Source organism: Mus caroli, chromosome 5 (genome assembly GCF_900094665.2).
Source record: "Mus caroli chromosome 5, CAROLI_EIJ_v1.1, whole genome shotgun sequence".
Lineage (NCBI taxonomy): Eukaryota > Metazoa > Chordata > Mammalia > Rodentia > Muridae > Mus > Mus caroli.
In genome coordinates, this window is record NC_034574.1 from 136,905,277 (window position 1) to 136,926,285 (window position 21,009).

At 51.3% G+C, this 21,009-nt stretch overlaps 1 protein-coding gene across 1 annotated transcript in view; it reads right to left on the bottom strand.

The window, feature by feature from the left end:
- The window catches only part of Tecpr1 (tectonin beta-propeller repeat containing 1), a 29,560-nt gene extending 13,234 nt beyond the window's left edge, over positions 1–16,326 (bottom strand). Inside the window, exons 1-12 of the mRNA XM_021161989.2 lie at positions 16,206–16,326; positions 11,161–11,395; positions 9,845–10,027; positions 9,511–9,633; positions 8,842–8,967; positions 6,788–6,962; positions 6,599–6,699; positions 5,339–5,440; positions 4,174–4,319; positions 2,631–3,136; positions 1,438–1,583; positions 252–407 (exon numbers count right to left, since the gene is read on the bottom strand). Coding sequence (XP_021017648.1) covers positions 252–407; positions 1,438–1,583; positions 2,631–3,136; positions 4,174–4,319; positions 5,339–5,440; positions 6,599–6,699; positions 6,788–6,962; positions 8,842–8,967; positions 9,511–9,633; positions 9,845–10,027; positions 11,161–11,385 — 1,989 coding nt within the window. The 5' untranslated portion in view covers positions 11,386–11,395; positions 16,206–16,326. The remainder of the gene's footprint in view (positions 1–251; positions 408–1,437; positions 1,584–2,630; positions 3,137–4,173; positions 4,320–5,338; positions 5,441–6,598; positions 6,700–6,787; positions 6,963–8,841; positions 8,968–9,510; positions 9,634–9,844; positions 10,028–11,160; positions 11,396–16,205) is intronic.
- Positions 16,327–21,009: the final 4,683 nt, after the last annotated feature.

The following is a 21,009-nucleotide window of genomic DNA, read 5'->3' on the forward strand; positions in this document are numbered from 1 at the left end:
AAAAAAAAAAAAAAAAAAAAAAAAAAAAAAAGGACTAGAAAAATACACAGTGGTATTTAGATTTTTTTTTTTTAAAAAGGAAGCTACTCTCAGAGGGGTGTGGTCTGGCTGGCATGTCCCCAGCACAGGCACACACACCCGTGCCCACACTGGGCTTTTCTGATGAGTGTAAAAGGTCTACTGTGTGCCCCTCTCTGGGAAACAGTCCCCTGATGACCCTCCTCCCCTAACAAGTGCCTCCCGCCCCGTACCTTCTTCTCCTCATGGACCACATAATAGATGAAGAGGATGCTGTCTCGAGCCCCGTCGTGCCCTGTGAACTGCTCCAGGGCCACACGGACGTCCACCCACTTGTGGGGCTTCCAGTCACACCACCACTGCAGGGCCCCCGTCTTCACCCACACTGACTGTGGCACGGTCAACCAAGGACAACCAAGGACAGAGGGGAAAGGTCACAGGCAGCTCTTTCCCGGAGCCCAAGAGCCATTCTAGCCCTTGGCCTGTGTCCCTCCTTTGCTCTGTGTTCCCGGTTCTCCATCCTCCCGGCTTCCCAGCTTCCAGTACTGATGCCAGTGCTGCAACAGGACACTAGGTGGCGCCAGAGATGTAGCTGTATTACCAATTTCTCGGGGTATCCATGTCCTGGATAGGGAAACTGAGGCTCAAGGAAGTAGGGGTCACACCTGGCCCAGAGTCAGAGAGGGAGTCAAAGCTGGCTCTCACAAAGTCTCGGGCTGAGTGCACAGGCCCACTTGGGACACAGGATAGGAGCTTGTGGGCCAGCCTAGGCTAAGACTTTTTTTCCTGGACTGACTGTGGCCTCCAAGGCTGGGTGTCTACCTCCTAGAGTATGAGGTATGCCATCAGGCTAGCCCTTGGAGAGAACAGTGGTTAATGTACCAGTCTATCCCGACTAGCTTCATCAAATACCCGAGCTGTGTGTTTGGGTTCCTGGAAGATGCCCACGTCAGGTAACCCAATCTAGAAACTCTTTCACTGGGTCTAAGCCCTGTCAAACGGGCCACCACAGGAGTGGAGGTGTGGGGACATAAGGTAGACCGCTTTTGTCTTCCCCTTCCGCGTGCACCTCCCTTTGAGGATTCTGGGTTCCCAGGGCCCCACATGGTGTCCTGAAGATGGTAGAGTCCCGAGAAAAGCCCTTCAGGATAGAGGAGTAAGCCACCAACTCGATTCTTTATCCTTGGATCTGCTCTGGGGTCTGGAAGCCCTGCTGAGTGTGTGGGTCAGGGCTGGCATACGGCAGTGCGATCACTAACGGGGCAGGAGCCAGCTGAAATGCTGGGTGCCTGTGACCCTAGCACTCGGGAGGCTGAAGCAGCTGGATGAGCAATGTGAGGCTAACCTGGGCAACAAGTTCAAGGCTAACATGCGGGGAAACAAAGAAAACATTCCAAACAAACAAACAAGCGGGCCTACCTGCTCCACAGCCTGCTCATAGTGCCTGAAGCTCTCTAGCTCCCGCTTGGTCCTTTCTGTGAGTTGCTGGAAGATCTGCTTCCTCCAGGCAGCCGTCTGGGCAGGGGTGATGGACAGGGACAGCGTCTGCACTGAAGGGGACAGGCCTGCAAGAGGCCAGAGCCTTAGGCCGGGTACCATCCTGCCTGCAGCTGGTGCGGCTCCCCACACCCCGATCCCTGTGATGGCCCGTCTGACAGTCACCTTGACAGGGTCTAGACCCAGTGGCTTAACTAGATTGGCTTGAGGTGGGCGGCCCCGTGCCACGGGCTGGAACCCCAGCCTGAATAAGGAGAACATGAGGTGCACCAGACTTCACCGCAGCTTCTTGACTGTGGATGCGCCCCTCCACCATGATGGGCAGGATCCTGGAACTAAGCCAACAGGAGCCCTCCATCCTAAACACTTCTCCACAGTTATTTTGTCCCAGCAGTGAGACAGGAACTGTAACAATCTCCAAATCAGCCTGTTTTTTATCTATTTTTTTCTTTCCTTCCTTCTGTTTGTATATGTGTGGACGGACCATGGGAAATCTCAGTCGTTTTGTGTCTCAACCTTTTTTTGTTTTTTGTTTTTTGTTTTTTTTTTTTGGTTTTTCCAGACAGGGTTTCTCTTTATAGCTCTGGCTGTCCTGGCTCTCACTTTGTAGACCAAGCTGGCCTCGAACTCAGAAATCCGCCTGCCTCTGCCTCCCGAGTGCTGGGATTAAAGGCGTGCGCCACCACGCCCGGCTTCAACCTTTTTTTGTTTGTTTGTTTGTTTGTTTTTTGAGACAGGATCTCTTGCTAGGCCCAATAGCTCGAAATTTTAGCTGCCTGGCCAGCGAGCCCCCAGCATTGAGGTTAAAGGTATATATTGCTATACCCCACTTTTGTGTGGGTTCTGGGCATTTGAACTCAGGTGCTCATGCTTTCAAGGCAAGTGCTTTACCCACGGAAACATCTCTCTGGTCCCAATCTACGTGTTCTTGCTAGAAGGTTCCAACCTCAAACTGTTCCGTGAACCTTCCTCCCTGAGCCAAAGGCTGGCCCAAGGTCTTAGTAAGGGTTGTTGGGCATCACAGAGCCTTGAGGCAGGGGGTAAGCCAGCTGCTCACCTATCCACCACGCACCCAGACAGCCAAGGGGACACTTCCGATCCACCAGCGCCCTTACCTGACTGGATGGTGAACCACTTAAGTGTAGAGCCTGCCTCCACTGCACATGCGCCTCCAGACACCCAGGCCCACAGAGGATGATCATCTGCCCCATACGGCTCCTCCATGCCCAGCGGGAAGAGCCCCAGGGAGGAGAGGCCCGCCGTCTCGGGAAAGCCAGCAGCTGGCTGGTTAGACACCTTCTTGGGCTCCTTTAGGTCAATGTTGGTCCAGGGCAGCTCAGCTGGCGTGGAGGCAGGGCCGCGGCATTCATTAGAACGAGAGGTCTCAGGAGCCTTTTCTTTGCCTTCAGTCAGGCAGGCGTTCTCTGTGGAGTGATCAGTGTTCCCGCTGGTCTCGTGGCCCTTGGATAAGCTCCCTTTAAGGTTTGTAGAATTGTCCAAAGTTTCTTTGGGGAGAGGCTGTTCGGGGCCCTGTCTCTCAACTTCCAAGGAGGCATCGGTATCACTGGGTGCCGACTCTGTACCACTGCCCCTCACCTCGTCGCCGAAGAAGCAGCCAGCACTGGGAACAAAATAAGACAAACTTTCACTTACTCGTGGAAGATGTGTTTGGCCACTGTGACTAACTGTGTGAACTCAGGCATGTCACAAGCTCACTGAGCTCTAGTCTATTATTGCACCTGTACAACACACATGGGCTCTGCTTCTCGGGAGCTGAAAGACCCCTTCACATCCCAAACCGAAGGGCAGAGGTGTGTGTATTTGTTGTTTTTAGATGGGTATGGTTGCCCCGACTGGACGAAGTCCTGAGTTTGATTCTCAGCACCCCATAAAACTGGGAATGACTGTGCATGCCTGTCACCTCAGTGTGGAGGAGGTAGAGGCGGGAGTTTGAGGCCATCCTCTGGTACAAACACAGGCTATATTCCTTGTTGCTTGGAACTCACCCCGTAGCCCAGGCTACCCTTGAATTTACAGCAATCCCAAGTGCCAGGCCTACAGGCATGTATCACTACATTCAACTGAAGCACTTTTCTGTTTTGTTTTTGAGACAGGGTCTCATGTATCCCAGGGTCTCAAACTCATTATATAACCACAGATGACCTTAACTCCTGATCCTCCTGCCTCTGTCTCCCAAACGCTGGGATTACAGGTGTGTACCGCCATACCCAGTCATGTGGTGTTGAGGATGGACCCCAGAACTTCATGCTGGAACTTCTTTGGTCAGAGGAGGTACCCTCAATACATGGATCAACAAACGGGCCTGCCTTCAATTTCCGGTCTTGACTTCCCTAAATGATGGACTCCAGCCTTCAGGATGAAATAAATCCTTTTCCTCCTCCAAATTGCCTCTGGTAAGAGTGCTCTCACCACAGCTCTCGACGCAGGTAATCCTATCTGTAGACTGCCTGGCTACAGAAGTGTTTTCTTTCCCTTTTCTGCTTCTGTCGGGACAAAGTCTCCCTATGCAGCCCAACCTGGTCTGGAACCCACAAGCCTCTGAAAAAGACTGATTTTCTGCAGGTCATTGGCACACATCCCACGAGGCCACACAGTCTGTCCCATGCAACTCCTCTATGCCCTGCTGCCTTGTGTCACCTGAGGAGACTGGACGAGCTGCCAGAGTGCGACCGGTCACTTTCTCGGCCCACGATGATAGCCTTCCATGTCTTCCCGCTGAGCTCGCTGGGAGTAACACCCTGCCGGAAGTACACGGCTCGGTCCTCACAGCTGATACCCCAGACCTGGAACAAACAGGGTGCGACTTAGAGGCAGCTGGGCACATAGTTGGACTCCTACCCCTTCCACAGGTGCTGGAGAAGGGCAGAGGGTCCAAGGATGCTCAGCGGGGCCGTAGGACAGGTATGCAAATGCAGGCAGAAGTCTCCTTAGCATGACATGGGAGCATGCTTGAGGGTGTGTGTCAGGACCAAGGTGGCCACTGGGGATGGCAGGTGACTGTAGAAACCCAAGGCAGGAGAAGGCAGCTCCCCTCCCCCAGCCAACAGAGGTCAAAAGAGGTAGTTGGGTCCCCTAGAGCTGGAGTTACAGACAGTGGTGAGCAACGTGGTGCTGGGACTCGAACTTGGGTCCACTAGAAGAGCAGCCATTGATCTTAACCACTGAGCCATCTCTCCAAACCCAAACTTCTTTACGTTTTAGAAAGAGTCCACACTGTCAAACTGTACAGATGATATCCATGAGAAGAACGAGGTAGCAGTCGAAGGGAGGTAAGCCGGTTGTGTCACTTAGTGATCCCCCCCCCAACGGTTTTCTGTTCCATTTGTTAGAAGCAGGGTTTCACGTAGCTCAGGCTGGCTCAACGATCTACCTTAGGATGACTTTGAACTCTTTTTCTTTCTTTTTTTTTTTTTAAGATTTATTTATTTTATGTGAAGAGGCATTGGATCCAATTACAGATGGTTGTGAGCCACCATGTGGTTGCTGGGAATTGAACTCATGACCTCAGTGTTCTTAAGCCCTGAGCCATCTATCTCTCCAGCCACCCTAACAACGATTTTCAACACTGACTTCCTGTGTCTAGAATGCATACCCCACCCTTCCTCACGGCAGACAGCCCTGGAGGTCCTTAGTGAAGTAACCAAGCCAAGTAGGGGCTCCTGGATTTTGGAATACCAGTCCCCGGTACACCCCCCAGGGTCCTTACTGTCCCCATCTGCAAGCCCTTCTGGGGAAGAAGAGACAGTGGCACGGCGGGTGGACAAGTTAGATCTTGAGTCCCATGAACCCCGTGCATATCTACCTGGTCATTCAGCCCCACGTTCACCATGGTCATCTCTCCGACCATCTCGATCCAGCTGGTGCCACAGGGGTTGTGAGAGTTGACACCCCTCCGGAACCACACCTGGAAAAGCAGAAAGAAGCAGGCATCCTGGAGATCTTTGGAGACAGAGGTACAGGCGTGTGTGTGTGTGTGTGTGTGTGTGTGTGTCTCTAGGGTCTCTCACTAGCCTAGAACATCTTGGATGGATGGCCTGTGACCTCTAGAGACCCGAGGGTTCCCAGCTCCCCCACCCCCCGCCCCCCAGCAGTGGGATTACGAGCACACACTAGCATGCCCAGGGCCGGAAGTCAGGTCCTCAGCATTGTAAGACAAAGCGTTTTACTAACGGAGCCATCTCCCAATCTGAGGAAGACCTTTTCATTGTATTTTTACTTATATGTTGTCGGGGGTTTTTTTTTTGGGGGGGGGGAGTTAGAGGTGGCCATGTGCCATAATTTGCATGAGGAAGTCAGAAGGCAGTCTGTGGGAGTTGGTTTTCTCCTACCCTCACGTGCGTCCCAGGCACTGAACTCAGGTTGTCAGATTGTCACTGGCAGGCAACTTTACCCACATCTCACTGGTTCATTCGAGAAAACCCTTTTCAGGTCCTGGGTTGATAGGATGGACCCTGCATGTACTAAGAATGAACTCACAATGTACAAGGCCCTAGCTAGCTTTCTTTCTCCAGTACCTCGACAGACAGCGAGACGATGGAAAGACAGAGTTCACAAAAGCTTATAAAATTGCTTCACCTGACTGAACCTGCCTCTGATAAGAAACAAATGACAAAGGGGAGGAGCGCTGACCTGGCCGAGGTGGCTGACATACTGCCCTCTGGTTATCTGAAATGTCTGACCTATGGAGTAATAAACACGGCTGTTGAGCATTTTGGTCCAGGGGTGTGAGTGAGGGGACCTCCTGGAGATAGGGGATGATTTCAGTAGGGCTGGGGATGTGGCTCAGTTGGTAGAGGAGTCGCTTGACATACATGAAGCCCAAAATTGGGTCCCCAGCACTTTGTCCACCAGGCATGATGGCACACATGTGTAATCCGAGCAGGAGGGTCAGAGGTTTAAGGCCAGCCTCTGCCACATACTAAACTTAGGATACTATCTCAAAAAGAAATAATAACTCAGAGGTCTAATGGGTTTCGATGACGCTCACGAGGACACCCTTGGTGTTCACCGGCACCCGCTACCCACCCCAGCTCCAGCCCCAGCTCCAGCCCCCAGTGCTTACTTTGCGGTCCTTCGTGATGGCCCAGACCACACTGACGCCCACGGAGACGTGCATAATACCGTTTTCAGATCCAGGAGGCTCCACCATGGACCAGTAACTTCCTGCCAGTCCCCAAAGAAACCCAGGCGGTCTCCATCAGCCAAGATTCTGGAGAGCAAACACCCCGCTGCCTGTCATGGGGCTGGCTACCTTTTGGGTTGTTCCTGCAGACTCCTTCTCTGACCAGAGCCTGCCCTTCCCAGAGGGTGGCCCATATAAGGTCGTGGGGCCCACAGCTGATCTGGACCACCTCTCCTGGGGTTTCCACGAGAGACCAGGAGGAGCCTTCTGGGTTGGGGTGGCTGACATCCTCTCGGTACCACACCTAGAAGCGGGGAAGAAAGCATGGTATTCGCATTAGCAAACCTGACTCTATTTCACACATGGGCATCTCTGACACATTCATGCGTCTTCACTATGTAGACCTCTCTTTGCACTCACAGCTTGGTGAGAAAATGCCTGGATTTTGGCCAGCCTAGGGAGACAGACCTATTCACTTCATCTGTCTATGAGAACTACAAGCAGACTCCAGTGTCAGTATGAGGTGCTCAGCAGCGCTCTGGCCAGCCATGAAACCTGCGCCTCCTAGTGGCCATGTGCTGCCAAGGACACGGGTCAACAAGGGAAGGCAGGGTCTTGGTGGTTTAAGTGGGGAAAACCCAATGTCTAAATGCCCATTCTTTTGCTCTGTGACCCGAATAGTTTCACTTTAACAACAGAACCTCTCTTTCCCCACATCTTTGCCGTTTGTCGGCCATTATCTTCCTGGTGACAGCCATCCTGACTCTGGTGAGATGGAATCTCAAAGTAGTCTGTGTGTGTGTGCATGTGTGTTGGTGCGTGTGTGTTCATGTTCGTGTCTGTGCCTGGTCGTGCACACAAACAGCCTACAGAATGGGTTTCGCAGCTGGGATTGACAGCACACACCTATGCATTTCAGGTAAAGGAGGTTAGGGAAGGATGGTTCCAGTGAGCCATCTTCAAACTACAGACCTGGACGTCCCGGGTCTTGCCAACCTACTCTTGTGATGGGCCCTGCCTACCAACCGGGCAGCTTCGGGGATAAGCCTTTCTTTTCTGGAGCACGGGGGCCTGGGGCAGCCCTTCTGGATCCCAACAGTGGTACTGGGTGATACTGGCTCATAGCTCAGGGAGCACAAACGCAGCTCCGTGGCCCCTCCCCTCTCTCGGCATCTGGGCTGCCTTCACCCTGCTAAGATCCCGTCCACCACAGTCCAGCAAGGCTGAGAGGAAGTGACTGTGGTTAACCCACACCTGAGCCAGCATGACCCCAGCCAAAGGGAAGCCTGCTAAAATAATCCACTTAGATTGTTCCAAACTCAGTGGAGACGTGGTTAATGCAGGAATTACTGAACAATCATAAAATAAGAGCTAAAACCACACAGAAGGCATCAGACCCCTCCCTACACTTGGGATCATCTTTGTTCCGGTTGCCACCTAAGCTCGGCTAGTTTTTAAACAAACTCTCTAGAAAAAGATTTCACCCTAAATATGTATCTATCCATCATTTACCCATTTACATACCTACCACCCACTCATCCATCCATCCACCCACCCATCCACCCACCCATCCATCCATCCATCCATCCATCCATCCATTCACCCATCCATTCGCCTATCCATCCATCCATCCATCCATCATCCATCTATTATCCATATACCCACCATCATCCATCTAGACACACACCATCAATCTATCCACACGTCAGCCATCCATCCACCGGCACACACCACAATGCTCCTAGGAAATGGAAGAAGGAGTTGGCAGGGGGCTCAGACTCTGTTCAAGGAGACAACATTGATAGCATCTGAGCCTGAAGTGGCCTAGGAGGACGGACAGGTCCCAAGGCTTCTAGGGCAGGTACTGTGGGAGAGTCTGGTATCTTTCTGCCCACCCAGGAAGTCCCGTTTCCAGGGACAGGAGGCAATTAGCTCTCTTCCTCCACCTTGGAGAACCCCTTCACCATTCCAGCCTGTGCTCCTTCACCATACAAAATCTTGGGCAAGATGGTGGTGGTGGAGGAGGAGGAGGAGGAGGAAGAGGAGGAAGAGGAGGGGAGGAAAAGGAGGAGGGGTGGAGGAGGAGGGGAGGAAAGGGAGGAGGAGGGGAGGAAGGGGAGGAGGAGGAGGAAGAGGAGGAGGAAGAGGAGGAGGTGGTGGTAGCTGTAGTGGTATAGACTTACCTTTCCCTGCAGGGATACAGCCCACACTGACAGGCGGCCGACTGGTTCCTCTGTGATCTCCCAGCCCCCCACAGACAGGTCATTAAAGGGATCAGGGAGTTCCTTGGGGTCATCCTTTGAGGGGATCTGAAACAAAGGGATGACAAGCAATGACTGTCACTACCTGGTGGCCCTGTGCCACCCACTCTCCCTCCCCTGCCTGGTTTTCCTCCGGTCCTTCCACACTCAGCAAGGCCCACGCTGTCTGACTTCAAGAAGGCAGCCACAGGCTGCAGGCCTGTGTATCTCTGTTCTGTCCCCTTCATCAGACCCCGGCCCGAGCCACTGCTTTTGAATAGGGTCATGGGGACAATACTAAGCAGAGGAGGGGAAGCCTAAGGACAAGTTGTGTGCTAACTTTGGTCCCTATGTGGCCATCTCCCAAATGAGGGGACTTGTGAGGCTGGCTACAAGGCTCTGTGACAGCAAACAAGTTAAAGGCCAGGTCCCAGGGTGGGTATGGTGTACCCTTTGGCCCTGGCCGATAAGGATACCTATCCTTGTGGGCCTCCTATCAAGGACCCCCCCCCCCACGTCCCACCCCATGCCCCACCCCCTTCTCCGCCCCCCTGCTCTGTCCCATGCTCCGCCCCCATGCCCCGCCCCCACACCATATTTAGGCACAAAGACCTTGGCCCAGGAGTCCCGGGATTTGTATCGCCTATACCGGATCCACTTCCTCCTTCGCACACATGAATTCCATTTCTTGTCTCTAGTGTAGGTGGCAGGAAAGTCCATAGCGTATGTCCACCCCTGAAATACCAAGGTGGGAGCATCATTTGTCTTGGTGGAAAGGAGGTAGACTCTGAAGAGATGGGAAGGTGGAGAATGGAGGGAGGGAGGAGGGGGGAAGTATGGTATTCAATCCCGGAGCAGGCGGAGGTTGGACACCAACGGGGAGGGTAGCACTGGGGGGACAAGCTGAGCCCGACAGGCAGCCATGGAGGGTACTGAGTTCACCTACCCCTTTCTCGGTGGGCTCCCCTCCAAAATTCTCATCCACGTACCAGTCTGACTCCCATTCCCAGTGTGGCGAAGGCAGAGCTACCCCATCCAGCGGCCGATGCTGGAGCCCACTCACGTCACTCCATGGCCAGCGGTCGCTCGGCAGAAGCTTCTCACAGAAGCCTCCCATGGGGTTCCAACGCTGAGGCCAGGGAACACAGAGATGGTTAGCAGTGAGCCAGATGGGAGCAGACCCAGGAGGACAAAACCTCACCAGGCCTCAGCGTTCCACGAGCTCATCTCTGGGATGGCCGACAAGGAGAGGCCGATGTGGGATGCAGGGCCTAAGATGATGGTCTCCAGGAACACCACAAGGCCCCCGGGGTGGACCGGGACTACCCACCCACCACCACCACCACCACCACCACCACCACCACGGTGCTCAGAGGACACAGATAGGTGCTACCCATCCTGGGCTTCGGAGAGCCCCAAAAGCCAACCCTCATGTGCACCTGGATAGCTTTCCAGGTCAAAGACACAACCAGGACTCCAGCTGCAAAGACCCTGGATACTGTTAAACTTGGATTGATTGATTGATTGATTGATTGATGGATTGATTTCAGTGTTGAAGTTTGAATCCAGAGCTTCATGCATGCCAGGCAGGTACTCTACCACTGAGCCATACCCCAGGCCCCCAAATTTTTTTTTTTTTTTTGGTTTTTCGAGACAGGGTTTCTCCGTGTGTAGCTCTGGCTATCCTGGAACTCACTCTGTAGACCAAGCTGGCCTCGAACTCAGAAATCCGCCTGCCTTTGCTTCCCAAGGGCTGGGATGAAAGGCGTGTGCCACCACTGCCCAGCTAGAATTTTTTTTTTTTTTTTTAAAGACGGAGTTAACATAGCTCAGGCTAGCCTTGAACCTACCACGTGGGTGGCCTTGAACTTCTGATTATCTAGCCTCTGTCTTCCCCTGTGCTGAGGTGATAAGTGTGGAGTACTCAGCTCACTCACCCAACATGGTTCTGGAAACTATGGAGCAACAACGCGTACGAGGCAAGCGCTCTACCAACTGAGCTAAAACCCTAGTCTCTTCTTCCCCTCCCCCACAGTCCAAATCGGCCTTGAACACATGACTCTCTGGTCTTGCCACAGAGGTATGTGCTAGCACTTCGAGGGCAACTCAGATCTTAACTGATGAAGTGGATTATGGGATGTAGGGGAGACCAGCACCCTAATTCACCCCTCAGCTCATTATAATTAATACTGCTGACCACCTCGGCAATTACACACACACACACACACACACACACACACACACACACACACAAAACACTACCTGATTCTCATAGGCCTCCTCTCGGTGGCGGATGGGTACATCACTGGAGCACACGTACAAGTAGACCTGGTTGTCGCCGGCGATGCCCCAGCAGCACTGGGTGGCCGCACTGACCCGCTTGAACTCCAGTTGGACATCCTTGCAAAGCTCCCAGTACTGACCGGCCGTGGACAGGGTATACACTCTCCCTAAGAGGTCCACCGCCCACAGCACGGAGGTGGGCATGGCCGCAGTGCTGTGTGGCAAAGTCAAGGGATAAGAGAAGGTATCAATGTTGTGGCCCCTGGACCAGGGACATCGTGAGAACCCTGTGTGGGGACCGGATCTCCACACACCACAGGACAAAATGAGGTCCTGAGCAAGCGGTCACCATAGCAACCAGAAGCAATGTGTGTCTTCCAGTGTAAGCTTCTTTTTCTGTCTCACTCTCATTATGGGGGTGCTTTGTTTTAATTTGAGACAAGGTCTCATGCACCCCAGGCTGGTCTCAAATTTTCTATGCAGCTAGAATAATCTTGATTTCTGATCCTCCTGCCCTCACTTCCCAAGAGCGGGGATGGAGGTTATGGATGTCTGCTACCAAACTCAAGTTTATGTGGCACAGCCTAGCATCCAAGAGTGCTGGGTTCGATCCCCGGCATCCTACAGACTAGGTGTGGTGTGGCTCACGCCTGAAATGTCAGCACTCAGGAGGTAGAGTTGAAGGCCCGCCTAGGCTACATGAGAACCAGTCTAGAGTCTAGCCTGAGATTTGGAGCCTCTGGGAAAATAGGTAAGATTCTTTAGGGACCCCGAGGCCGTGCCAGGGAGCTCTCCTTTTGCCGTCTGCTGTAGGCACAGGGGCGCTCCAGAAGGCACTGACAGTGTGAGGAGGACTGGAGATGGAACAGAGCTGAAAATAGGGCCAACTGCCTCAGGCAGAACCAGCAGATTCCCGGAACCCAGGGAGTCACACAAAGGAGAGCTCAGACAGCAGAGGAAGCCGGGGCGGGCCAGGCCAAGTGTCAGGAAACATCCAGGACCTGAAGAAGAGAGAGACTCCAGAAGGGAGACTGGCCACCAGAATGGCGTGACTTTAGTGGGGGATGGGGTAAGTTGGGTGTTCCCTCAGAACCAATAACCTCTTCAGCTACTGGGCCTCTCTCTTGCTCGTTATATCACACACACATGCACACACATACATTTTGGGGGGAGGGGTAGGAATCAGGATACTGCTTTTCAGGGATCATCTGAAAAGTCTCTCTGTCTAGAGACCTTAGTTGGGGCCCAGTGGTACTTGCTTCCTTTGAGCTAGGCCTGGAGACCCCTCTACTCCATTCACAGTGACTAAGAGCATTCACAGTATCAGAGCTGCCAGACCCCACATCACCAGAGTTTGGGGCCTGGCTCCATTTCTTCTTTTCTGTATTGGTTTTTTTTTTTTTTTTTTTTTTTTTTTTTTTTTTTTGTCTTATTCTGAGACAGGGTCCCACGTAGCTCAAGGCGGCCTCAGAATCACTGTGTGGCAAAGGATGACTTTGAACTCCTAACTCTACCTCCTGAGCGATGGGCTTCCTGGCAGTGCTTCTAACCTCGCCAAAGGCAGCCATCCTCTCCGCCTTGATGGTGTGGAGTAACGTGCCAATCGGAAAGGAATAGTGACCTGAGTGAGGCAACACAGACCCAGAACTTACTAAACCCTGTCCGGCATCCGGCATGGTCTCTGGGACTGCCCCTGATGTCACCTAATCCCTGGGGACATAACCTTTAATTCCTCATCTCAGTATCTATCTATATGTTTGAGTCAAGGTCTCACTATAGAGTCTAGGCTGGCCTGGACCCCACAGTCTTTCTGCATCAGCATCCCTGGTGCTGGGATTACAGGATGTCTGCTGTCTCACCAGGCTCCTATCTCTGAAGGAGAAAAGTCAAGCCAGAGGTGGGTAACATTGCTTAGTAGGTAAAGGCCAGTTGCCACACAAGGAGGGAGACTTGAGTTCAACCTTCAAAAACCACATACGGTAGAAGCGGAGAACCAACTCTACAAAGTTATCCTCTGGCTCCTAGTACGTGCACACGCAAACACAAACTATAAATACATTTTAAAAAGTAATTTTTAAACAAGAAAATAAGCCGAGTGGTGGTGTGTGCCTTTTAATCTCAGCACTCGGGAGGCAGAGGCAGGCAGATATCTGAGCTTGAGGCCAGCCTGGTCTACTGAGTGAGTTCCAGGACAGCCAGGGCTACACAAAGAAACCATGTCTTGAAAAAACAAACAAACAAACAAACAAACAACATCAGGCTTTAAACCTGAAACAAATGGCTGAGGTGCCTATTTAAGATATCAAAGCAACACTGGCTGCCAGGTTGTCCCAGCATGCCTCAGTCCCTCCGTATTACAAGACCCTCCTGGCTGGCATATCCCACCCTCTACCCTAAACTTTCCTATATAGTCCAACCATTTTGCTTGCCCGCCTGCCCTCTTTGTACCTTCAGGCCCTCCTGGCTGCTAAACCCAGTTCCCGTTTCCTCTCTCCTTTCCCCTCATGGCTCAGGGTCTTGTCCACTCTGGAGTCTCCCAGATGTCTCTAGCTATGTTCTCTCACATATCCATAATAAAATAAACCTCCTCCACCACACCTAGGACAGGTCATATTTTTTTTCCTTCTATTTCTTATTTTCATTCATCACGAGCCTGTAGTTCCATCACGAACGGGGCAAAAATAGGAGGAGGGATTGAAGGCCAGTGGAGGCTACATAGTAAGATTCTGTCACATCGCAATGTCACTTCCAAAGCCAAGTCACAGTTCAAGGTAAAAGCAATCAATTAAGTCAAGCTGTGCCTGAAGGTTGAGCTCAAGAAGTAAAGATGGATTTGAAACACTTTCCTTCCAATAAATGACTAAGCAGTAATTTTCTTTCAGACATAATTGAGCCTTCTGGGCAGTTAGTGGAAGGAATGCTAGAGAGAAAGGGTGGCTTATGGGATGTGTTTATAAACTCCCTTCCAAGTGGGGACTCAGGCATCAGGCACATGCGACCCAAAGGCCACCCAGGGTAAACATCTTGGCATTTAACCACAGCTCCTTTCTGCCTCCACAGGATGTCCCCTGACTTGCCTCCACAGGATGTCACACACCACTTCCTGTGAGATCACCATGCAACCTGACTTGGGTTACTGGGTCACAGGACTCTTGAAATTGGGTGTGTGGATCTTGTGATTCAGGGAATCTGAGATATCTTTGTTTCGCAGAAGCGAAGGGAGAGAGAGAGACCATATCCCATAGCAGCAATCTCTGCTTTACCATGAACCTCTAAAAAACAAATGTAACGTGGCCCTTCTGTCATTGGGTTCAAAAGACTCACCACCACAAAAGCCACCTGCCGTTCTGGGTCAGTTTATTCACAGATCCTTTCAGAGACCAAAAAATAGCCTGATGTAGGGGCACGTGCCTGTAACCTCAGCACCTGTAAGGTCAAAGCAGGGTTGCTCCAAGTCCAGGCCAGACTGGCCTACATAGTCAGCCCTTGTCTCAAAACAAAAACAAAAAACCCACAAAGAGGTATGGGAAGATGGTTCAGTTGGTAAAGTGCTTATGTTGTAAGGAGGAGGACCCAAGTTTAACCCATGTTTTGTTTTGTTTTGTTTTGTTTTGTTTCGTTTTATGTGAGTATGTTTGGGCTGGGGGCATGGTCAGCTACATGGCTGATCGGGTGAAGATAGTGGCTGTGGAGCTGATCAACATAAGTTCGATCCCTGGGACCCGCCTGATGGAGAGCACACATTCCAGCAAGCTGTCTTCTGATCTCCACACGTGAGCCACGCAGGCATGCGTGTGCGCACACATGCAAAACACACACACACTAAACGTAAAAATATTTTTAAGTGAGCCACAGTGGCACTTGCTTATAACCTTAGAGCTGAAGAAGCAGATGGATCCCTGGGGTTCCCTGGTTGGTTAGCCTAGCCTAATTAGTGGGCCCCGGGCTAGTGAGAAATCCCAGCTTTAAAAAAACAAGGAAGATGGTGCAGGTTGACCTCTGACTTCCACAGCCACTTGTGCATCTGCACACACAAAGAAATTAAAAACAAAAACAAAAAACAGGGCGGAAAAATGGCTCAGTGGTTAAAGAGTACTGACTGCTTTTCCGAAGGTCCTGAGTTCAAATCCCAGCAACCACATGGTGGCTCACAACCATCTGTACAGCTACAGTGTACTCATATACATAAAAAACAAACAAACAAACAAAACAGAGCAAGTAGTGGGCAGTAGATGCTCTTGAGGCCACAACACAGCACACAGAGGCCACAAAACGTTTACTTCTGCAGAATCTGTCTTCAGGCTGCAAGGCTTCTTCTGGTTTTTCTATTACACCCTCAGTGATGTGCACTGGCTATTAAAGATGTTTCCTGGCTGCCAAGAGCAGGGACCACTCCAAGGCGATATTAGGGTTAAAAGAGAAGACAGGAAATATCAGAGCTTGTATGGGAGTGGGGGCCCTTCCTGGACAGTAAATAGAGTCGGCCCAACCCCAGCCGGCAGGAAGCGACCTGGCTTTGATCCCAGTTCCTGCACTTGGGCGACAGGTGGGTCCCCTGCACTGTCACCAGGAGCATATGTCGGAGCTGTAGGGCTGTGACCATCTGCCTACACTAATCCTAAAGCAAGCAGATTTGCTCCCAACGTCAAGGGAGAAGAAAGGCTACAGACAGGCTCCTGGATGCTCCATTTCTCTAAAATCATGCAGGCTCGGCGATCGGCGTCTTCAAATCTCTGCAGTCCTAAGGCTGCAAAGGCTGCAGTGGGGGACATGCTATGAAGTGGGTTCACGAGCAGACTTTTAGGGGTTCCAAAGCAGGGGTAGGGGTGGTGCCCTGTAGGTGTGCAGCAGAGAACACAAGTACAGTCCCCTCTCCCTCCCTCGATCGTCCCAGTTAACGCAGCCAATGGAGGAGAGGGATCGGAAAACTGGGAGCACCTCTGCTCTGTGCCACTCAAATATCATCGATCGGAGTCTCCACGGCCCTTGTCACCGATGTTACGGGGACAACGTGCCGCACTTACCTGTGCCCACGCCCGGTGGGGCGGGTTCCCAGCGGAGGCTTCTGAACTCCTCGCTTTTAGCTACAGTCCGGCCCTCCCCCGGCCTCAGGCTAGAGGGCGGGCCGGAAGCAATAATCAACTCAGCGTTGATAGGCCAGACTCGGAGTGACGCAACTGCCTGGAAGCTCACGATTGGCTGCTGCGCTCAGCGGCAATCTCTCCGGCTCGGGGTGGCGCGCGTGCGCACTCTCGAGGTCGCGCCGGGTCCCGCTAGCCAGCGGCGCTCTGCGAGTCGGGAGGGAAGGCGCGGATTGCTACGTCCCCTCTCTCAGGACTCCGCGGGTCCCAGCGCGTCCTCACATGCCCGCTTCTGCGCTCCAACATTCTCCAGCACGTCCCTCCTCCTTGCCTGAAGCACTTCGCGTCTACACCGGCCTGCACCGCTCCCGAAGCGGAGTCAGGTTTTTTCAGGGTTGGATTTCTTTAGTTGACACAGGAGTCTGTTTTCCAGCCTTCATAAGAAAGAATAGTCCGTCGTCATTTCTAATTCTTTATTTCTTGTTTAAAGATTTATTTATTCTTATGTGCATTGGGCAGTTTGCCTTATTTTGCCTGCATTCATGTCCGTGTGACGTTGTCAGATCCCCTGGTACTGGAGTCACAGTTGTGAGCTGCCATGTGGATGCTGTGTATTGACACCGGGTCCCCGGGTTAGTGCTCTTAACTGCTGAGCCATCTCTCCACCTCTTACTACCTTTTTTTTTTTTTTAAAAAAAATATTTATTTGTATGTATGTTCCTGTGTGCACGTGCGCAATGCTCTAGGTGCAGAGATCAGAGGACAGCTTTCTAAAGTTGATTTTTCTCCTACCACCGTGTGGGTCCCAGGGTTTGAACTCAGTACTTCAGGCTTCGCAGCCTTTCCCTACTGAGCCGCCTCACGATAAATTCTGGTATATATATATTTTAAATTAGTGTGTTTTAGATTTAGATTTGTTTATGTGTGAGAGTATAAGCAGATGTATGTGTTGTGTGTAGGCGTGTGTGTACCTGTATACAACCCACACAGGCCTGAAGACGGCATCCACCCGGTGCTCTCTGCTGCTATTCTGCCTGTTCTGAGGCAAGGTTGCCCACTGTCTTCATTAGGCTGGAATCCAGCAAACCCCTGATACCCCCTGGTTTCTGCTCACCTTGGGGTTAAGGTTATAGGCATTTGCAGGGACACCTGGTGTGTTAAGAGGACGCTGGATCTGATTCTGGTCCTCACTGCAGAGCAGGTGTTCTTAATGTCTGAGCCATCTCTCCAGCCCCTTGTTAGTTTTAGGGTCTTTTTTTTTTCTCTCTCTCTCTTACAACATTTATTTAGTGTATGTGTGTCTGTCTCTCTGTCTTTGGTCAGAGGACAACTTAGTGGAATCGGTTCTCTAGTTCTATTGTGAAACGAGAACCCATATGCAGTTGAGTTCAGGCTTTCAGGTGAGTGTCTTTACCCTCTGAGCCATCTTGCTGACTTGCCTGGTTGGTTGGTTGGTTGGTTGGTTGGTTGGTTGGTTGGTTGGTTTGACACAGGGTCTCACAGGGTCAAGCTGGGATGGAATTCACGGTGTAGCTCAGGTTAGCCTTGAACTTGCAACCTTCCTTCCTCAGCCTCCTGAGTGCCGAGATTCTAGGCTGTATCATGACTCTTGATGTTTTGCTATATCTGGGGTGAAGGAAGGTGTGTGGTACGAGCATGCTGTTTGGTCTTTTCTTACAGTGCTGGGGATCGAAGCAGGGCCTTGCCCGTGTTCAGCGAGTGTTCTCCCTTCCTAGCTTTTCTGTCTAATCAGGTTTGGGTCACTTGGCCATCACTGTGCATTGCCTAATGAAGAGTTCCAGAAACGGTTTAGAAAAAAATACAGGGCTCACCAGCCTCTCCCAGAATTGACAGCCGATTTGCCTTCCCCACCAGGATGGGCTGGACTGTTGAAGTATGACCCAAACTACAGCCTTCTGCTCTGGCCTCTAGATGGTCACACGTCCTTGTATATACGTGACAACACGCAAACCACACAGAACAAATAAAACTGAAATCGGAAGTGTGTCTGTCCCTCTCTCCTTGCCAGGGGGGTGGGGGAGGAAAGCACAGACACTGCCTACAGATGCTAGTTCATCAACGGATGTAAATGTAAGCAAAATGCCCTGAAGTGAAAAGGGAATTTTAGTTTTGTGGTTTTGAGACAGGATCTTAGTATGTAGCCTTGACTGTTCTGGAACTGGCTGTGTAGACCAAGCTGATTCCAAGCTCAGAGATCTGCCTGCCTGTGCCTCGGGAGTATTTTTTTTTTTTCCCTGAGACAGGGTTTCTCTGTGTAGCCCTGGCTGTCCTGGAACTCACTCTGTAGACCAGACTGGCCTCAAACTCAGAAATTCACCTGCCTCTCCCTCCCAAGTGCTGGGATTAAAGGTGTGCGCCACCACGCCCGGCTTGGTTCTTGTTTTTGTTTTCAATAATAATAATAAAGCCACAAACCTCTATAATACAAACAGCAGTGGGTCATAGTCCCTCGTGGTGCCTAAGGAACATAGGGTCCTCCCGATCTCATTACAAAGCCCCTCAAGTGTGGCAAGCAAAGCACAGACGTTTACAGGTTCTAATCTGTATTAGCACAGTTGTTGTGTATTATAAAAGGAGCCAGGACACGTTTTTGTAGAGCCAGGTATGGTGAGGTGGGAGGGATGCCTCGGAGGGCCCATGCTGAGGCAGCCCTTCCCCTGAGGTATTGTATAGAATAGAGTTTATTTAGGGGCATGGGGAGGGAGTTGAGAAGGGAGGAGAGACAGGGAGAGGGAAAGAAAGAGGCAGAGAGAGAAGAGGCAGAGAGAGTAAGAGAGCGATGAGGCTGTTGTCAGGTAACTGCGGGGCGGAGCCTAGAAGAAATGGTAACCACAGCGGTTTAAGCGAGTTGGCCAAGAGATCTTCTCTCCCGGAGCTGAGAAGGTGCAGTGGGAAGAAGGAATGGATAAGAGAAGGCAGGGAAGATGGCATGCAGCCCTAAGGGTCTGAGCTGGGTCAATAAAGATGGCTAATGAAGTTAGGGGGGAACTGCTGTGGTCGGGTTAGGGATGGGAGGAGGAACCCCCAGGTTGATTACCTAACAAAAACTGCTCTATAGGAGACAAAGGTTGCACTCCTTAGCTGAGGTCCCCTGTGTACTTAGACGCACTGGTTACCATTCAGTTCTGTGAATTCACTTAGCTTGCTCTGGTGACAGCAGTTTGATTCTTTTTTTTTTTTTTTTTTAAGTATCATTTAATGTATATGTAAGTACACTGTCGCTGTCTTCTGACACACCAGAAGAGGGCATCAGATCCCATTACAGATGGTTGTGCGCCACCATGTGGTTGCTGGGAATTGAACTCAGGACCTGTGGAAGAGTAGTCGGTGCTCTTAAACACTGAGCCATCTCTCCAGCCCGAGGCACAATTTCTTATTCTGTACTTTGGACACCAGGCTAGCTGGCTTTGAGGATTCTACTCTGTCCACCACCCAACTCGGTTAAGACCCCTGAGATTACAGGCATGTGCTACTCCATCTGTATTTGTTTCAGTATCACTTCTAGAGATTCAAACTCAGTCCTCATGATTAGGTGGTAGCAGAGGTTTTACCCACTGTGGTAGTTTAAATATGCTTAACCCAGGGAGTGGCACTATTAGGAGGCGTGGCCTTGTTGGAGGAAGTGCGTCACTGTGGGGGTGGGATTTTGAGCTCCTCTTCCTAGCTGCCTGAAGATAGTTGGCTCCTAGCTTCCTTTGGATGAAGATACGGAACTCTCGGTTCCTCTAGCTCCATGCCTGCCTGCCTGGATGCTGCCATACTTGCCGCCATGATGATAATGGACTGAACCTCAGGACTGGTATGCCAGCCCCAATTAAATGCTGTCTTTTATAAGAGTGACCTTGTTCATGGTGTCTCTTTACAGCAATGGCAACCCTAACTAAGATACCTACTGAGCCATCTTCCTAACCCTCCACCTTAGTTTTTGAGCAAGAGTCTCTGACTGAACCTGCAACTCACCAACCCAGCTCTGCTGGCTGCCTGGCAAGCTCTGGGGAGCCTCCTGTCACTGCCACCATTATACAAGGATTATAGGTCTCAGCCACGACACCAGGGTGTTTACAGGGATGCTGGAGACCTAAACTCAGGTCCTCAGGCTTGCATGGCAAACCCAATCATCTCTTCAGCTTCCGGCACAAGATTTTACTTAGTCTCATTGACATAAATGGTGGGTTTTGTTTTGTTTTTTTTCATCTTAAACTCCAACATAGGAATAGAGTTCCATTGCCTGCTGCAGGCAGGATGTACCCTCCAGGGACATAGATGAAACCCCTGCTTTCTGCCCTGCTGAGCCTCATACAGCAATTGTAGGCAGGCAGGACACTGGGGAATCTGTTCACCCAGCCAGCAGGTGAGTTTCCAAAACGCTGCATTCCGATGTCCCACACTTCCCAAGGCCAGACTTGAGATCAGCAAAGAAGCAGCCATTTTTTTTGTGAAAAAGAAAAGCTGAAAGAAAGTCGACAGACACATTGGAGAATAGAAGAGTGACAACTGGATGAGATGTCAGTAAGATGCATGTGTCCAGACGTGGTCACTGTGGCTGTTTGACTGCTCTTCCGGAGGTCATGAGTTCAAATCCCAGCAAACATATGGTGACTCAAAACCATCTATAAGGAGAAACAACAACAAAAAAACCTATGGGCCGGTGGGGGTGGGGGTGAGTGGGGGGAGAGCAAGCGGGACCAGAGCAAGAGGGAGAAGGGGGGCAGGTGGGGGAAATAGC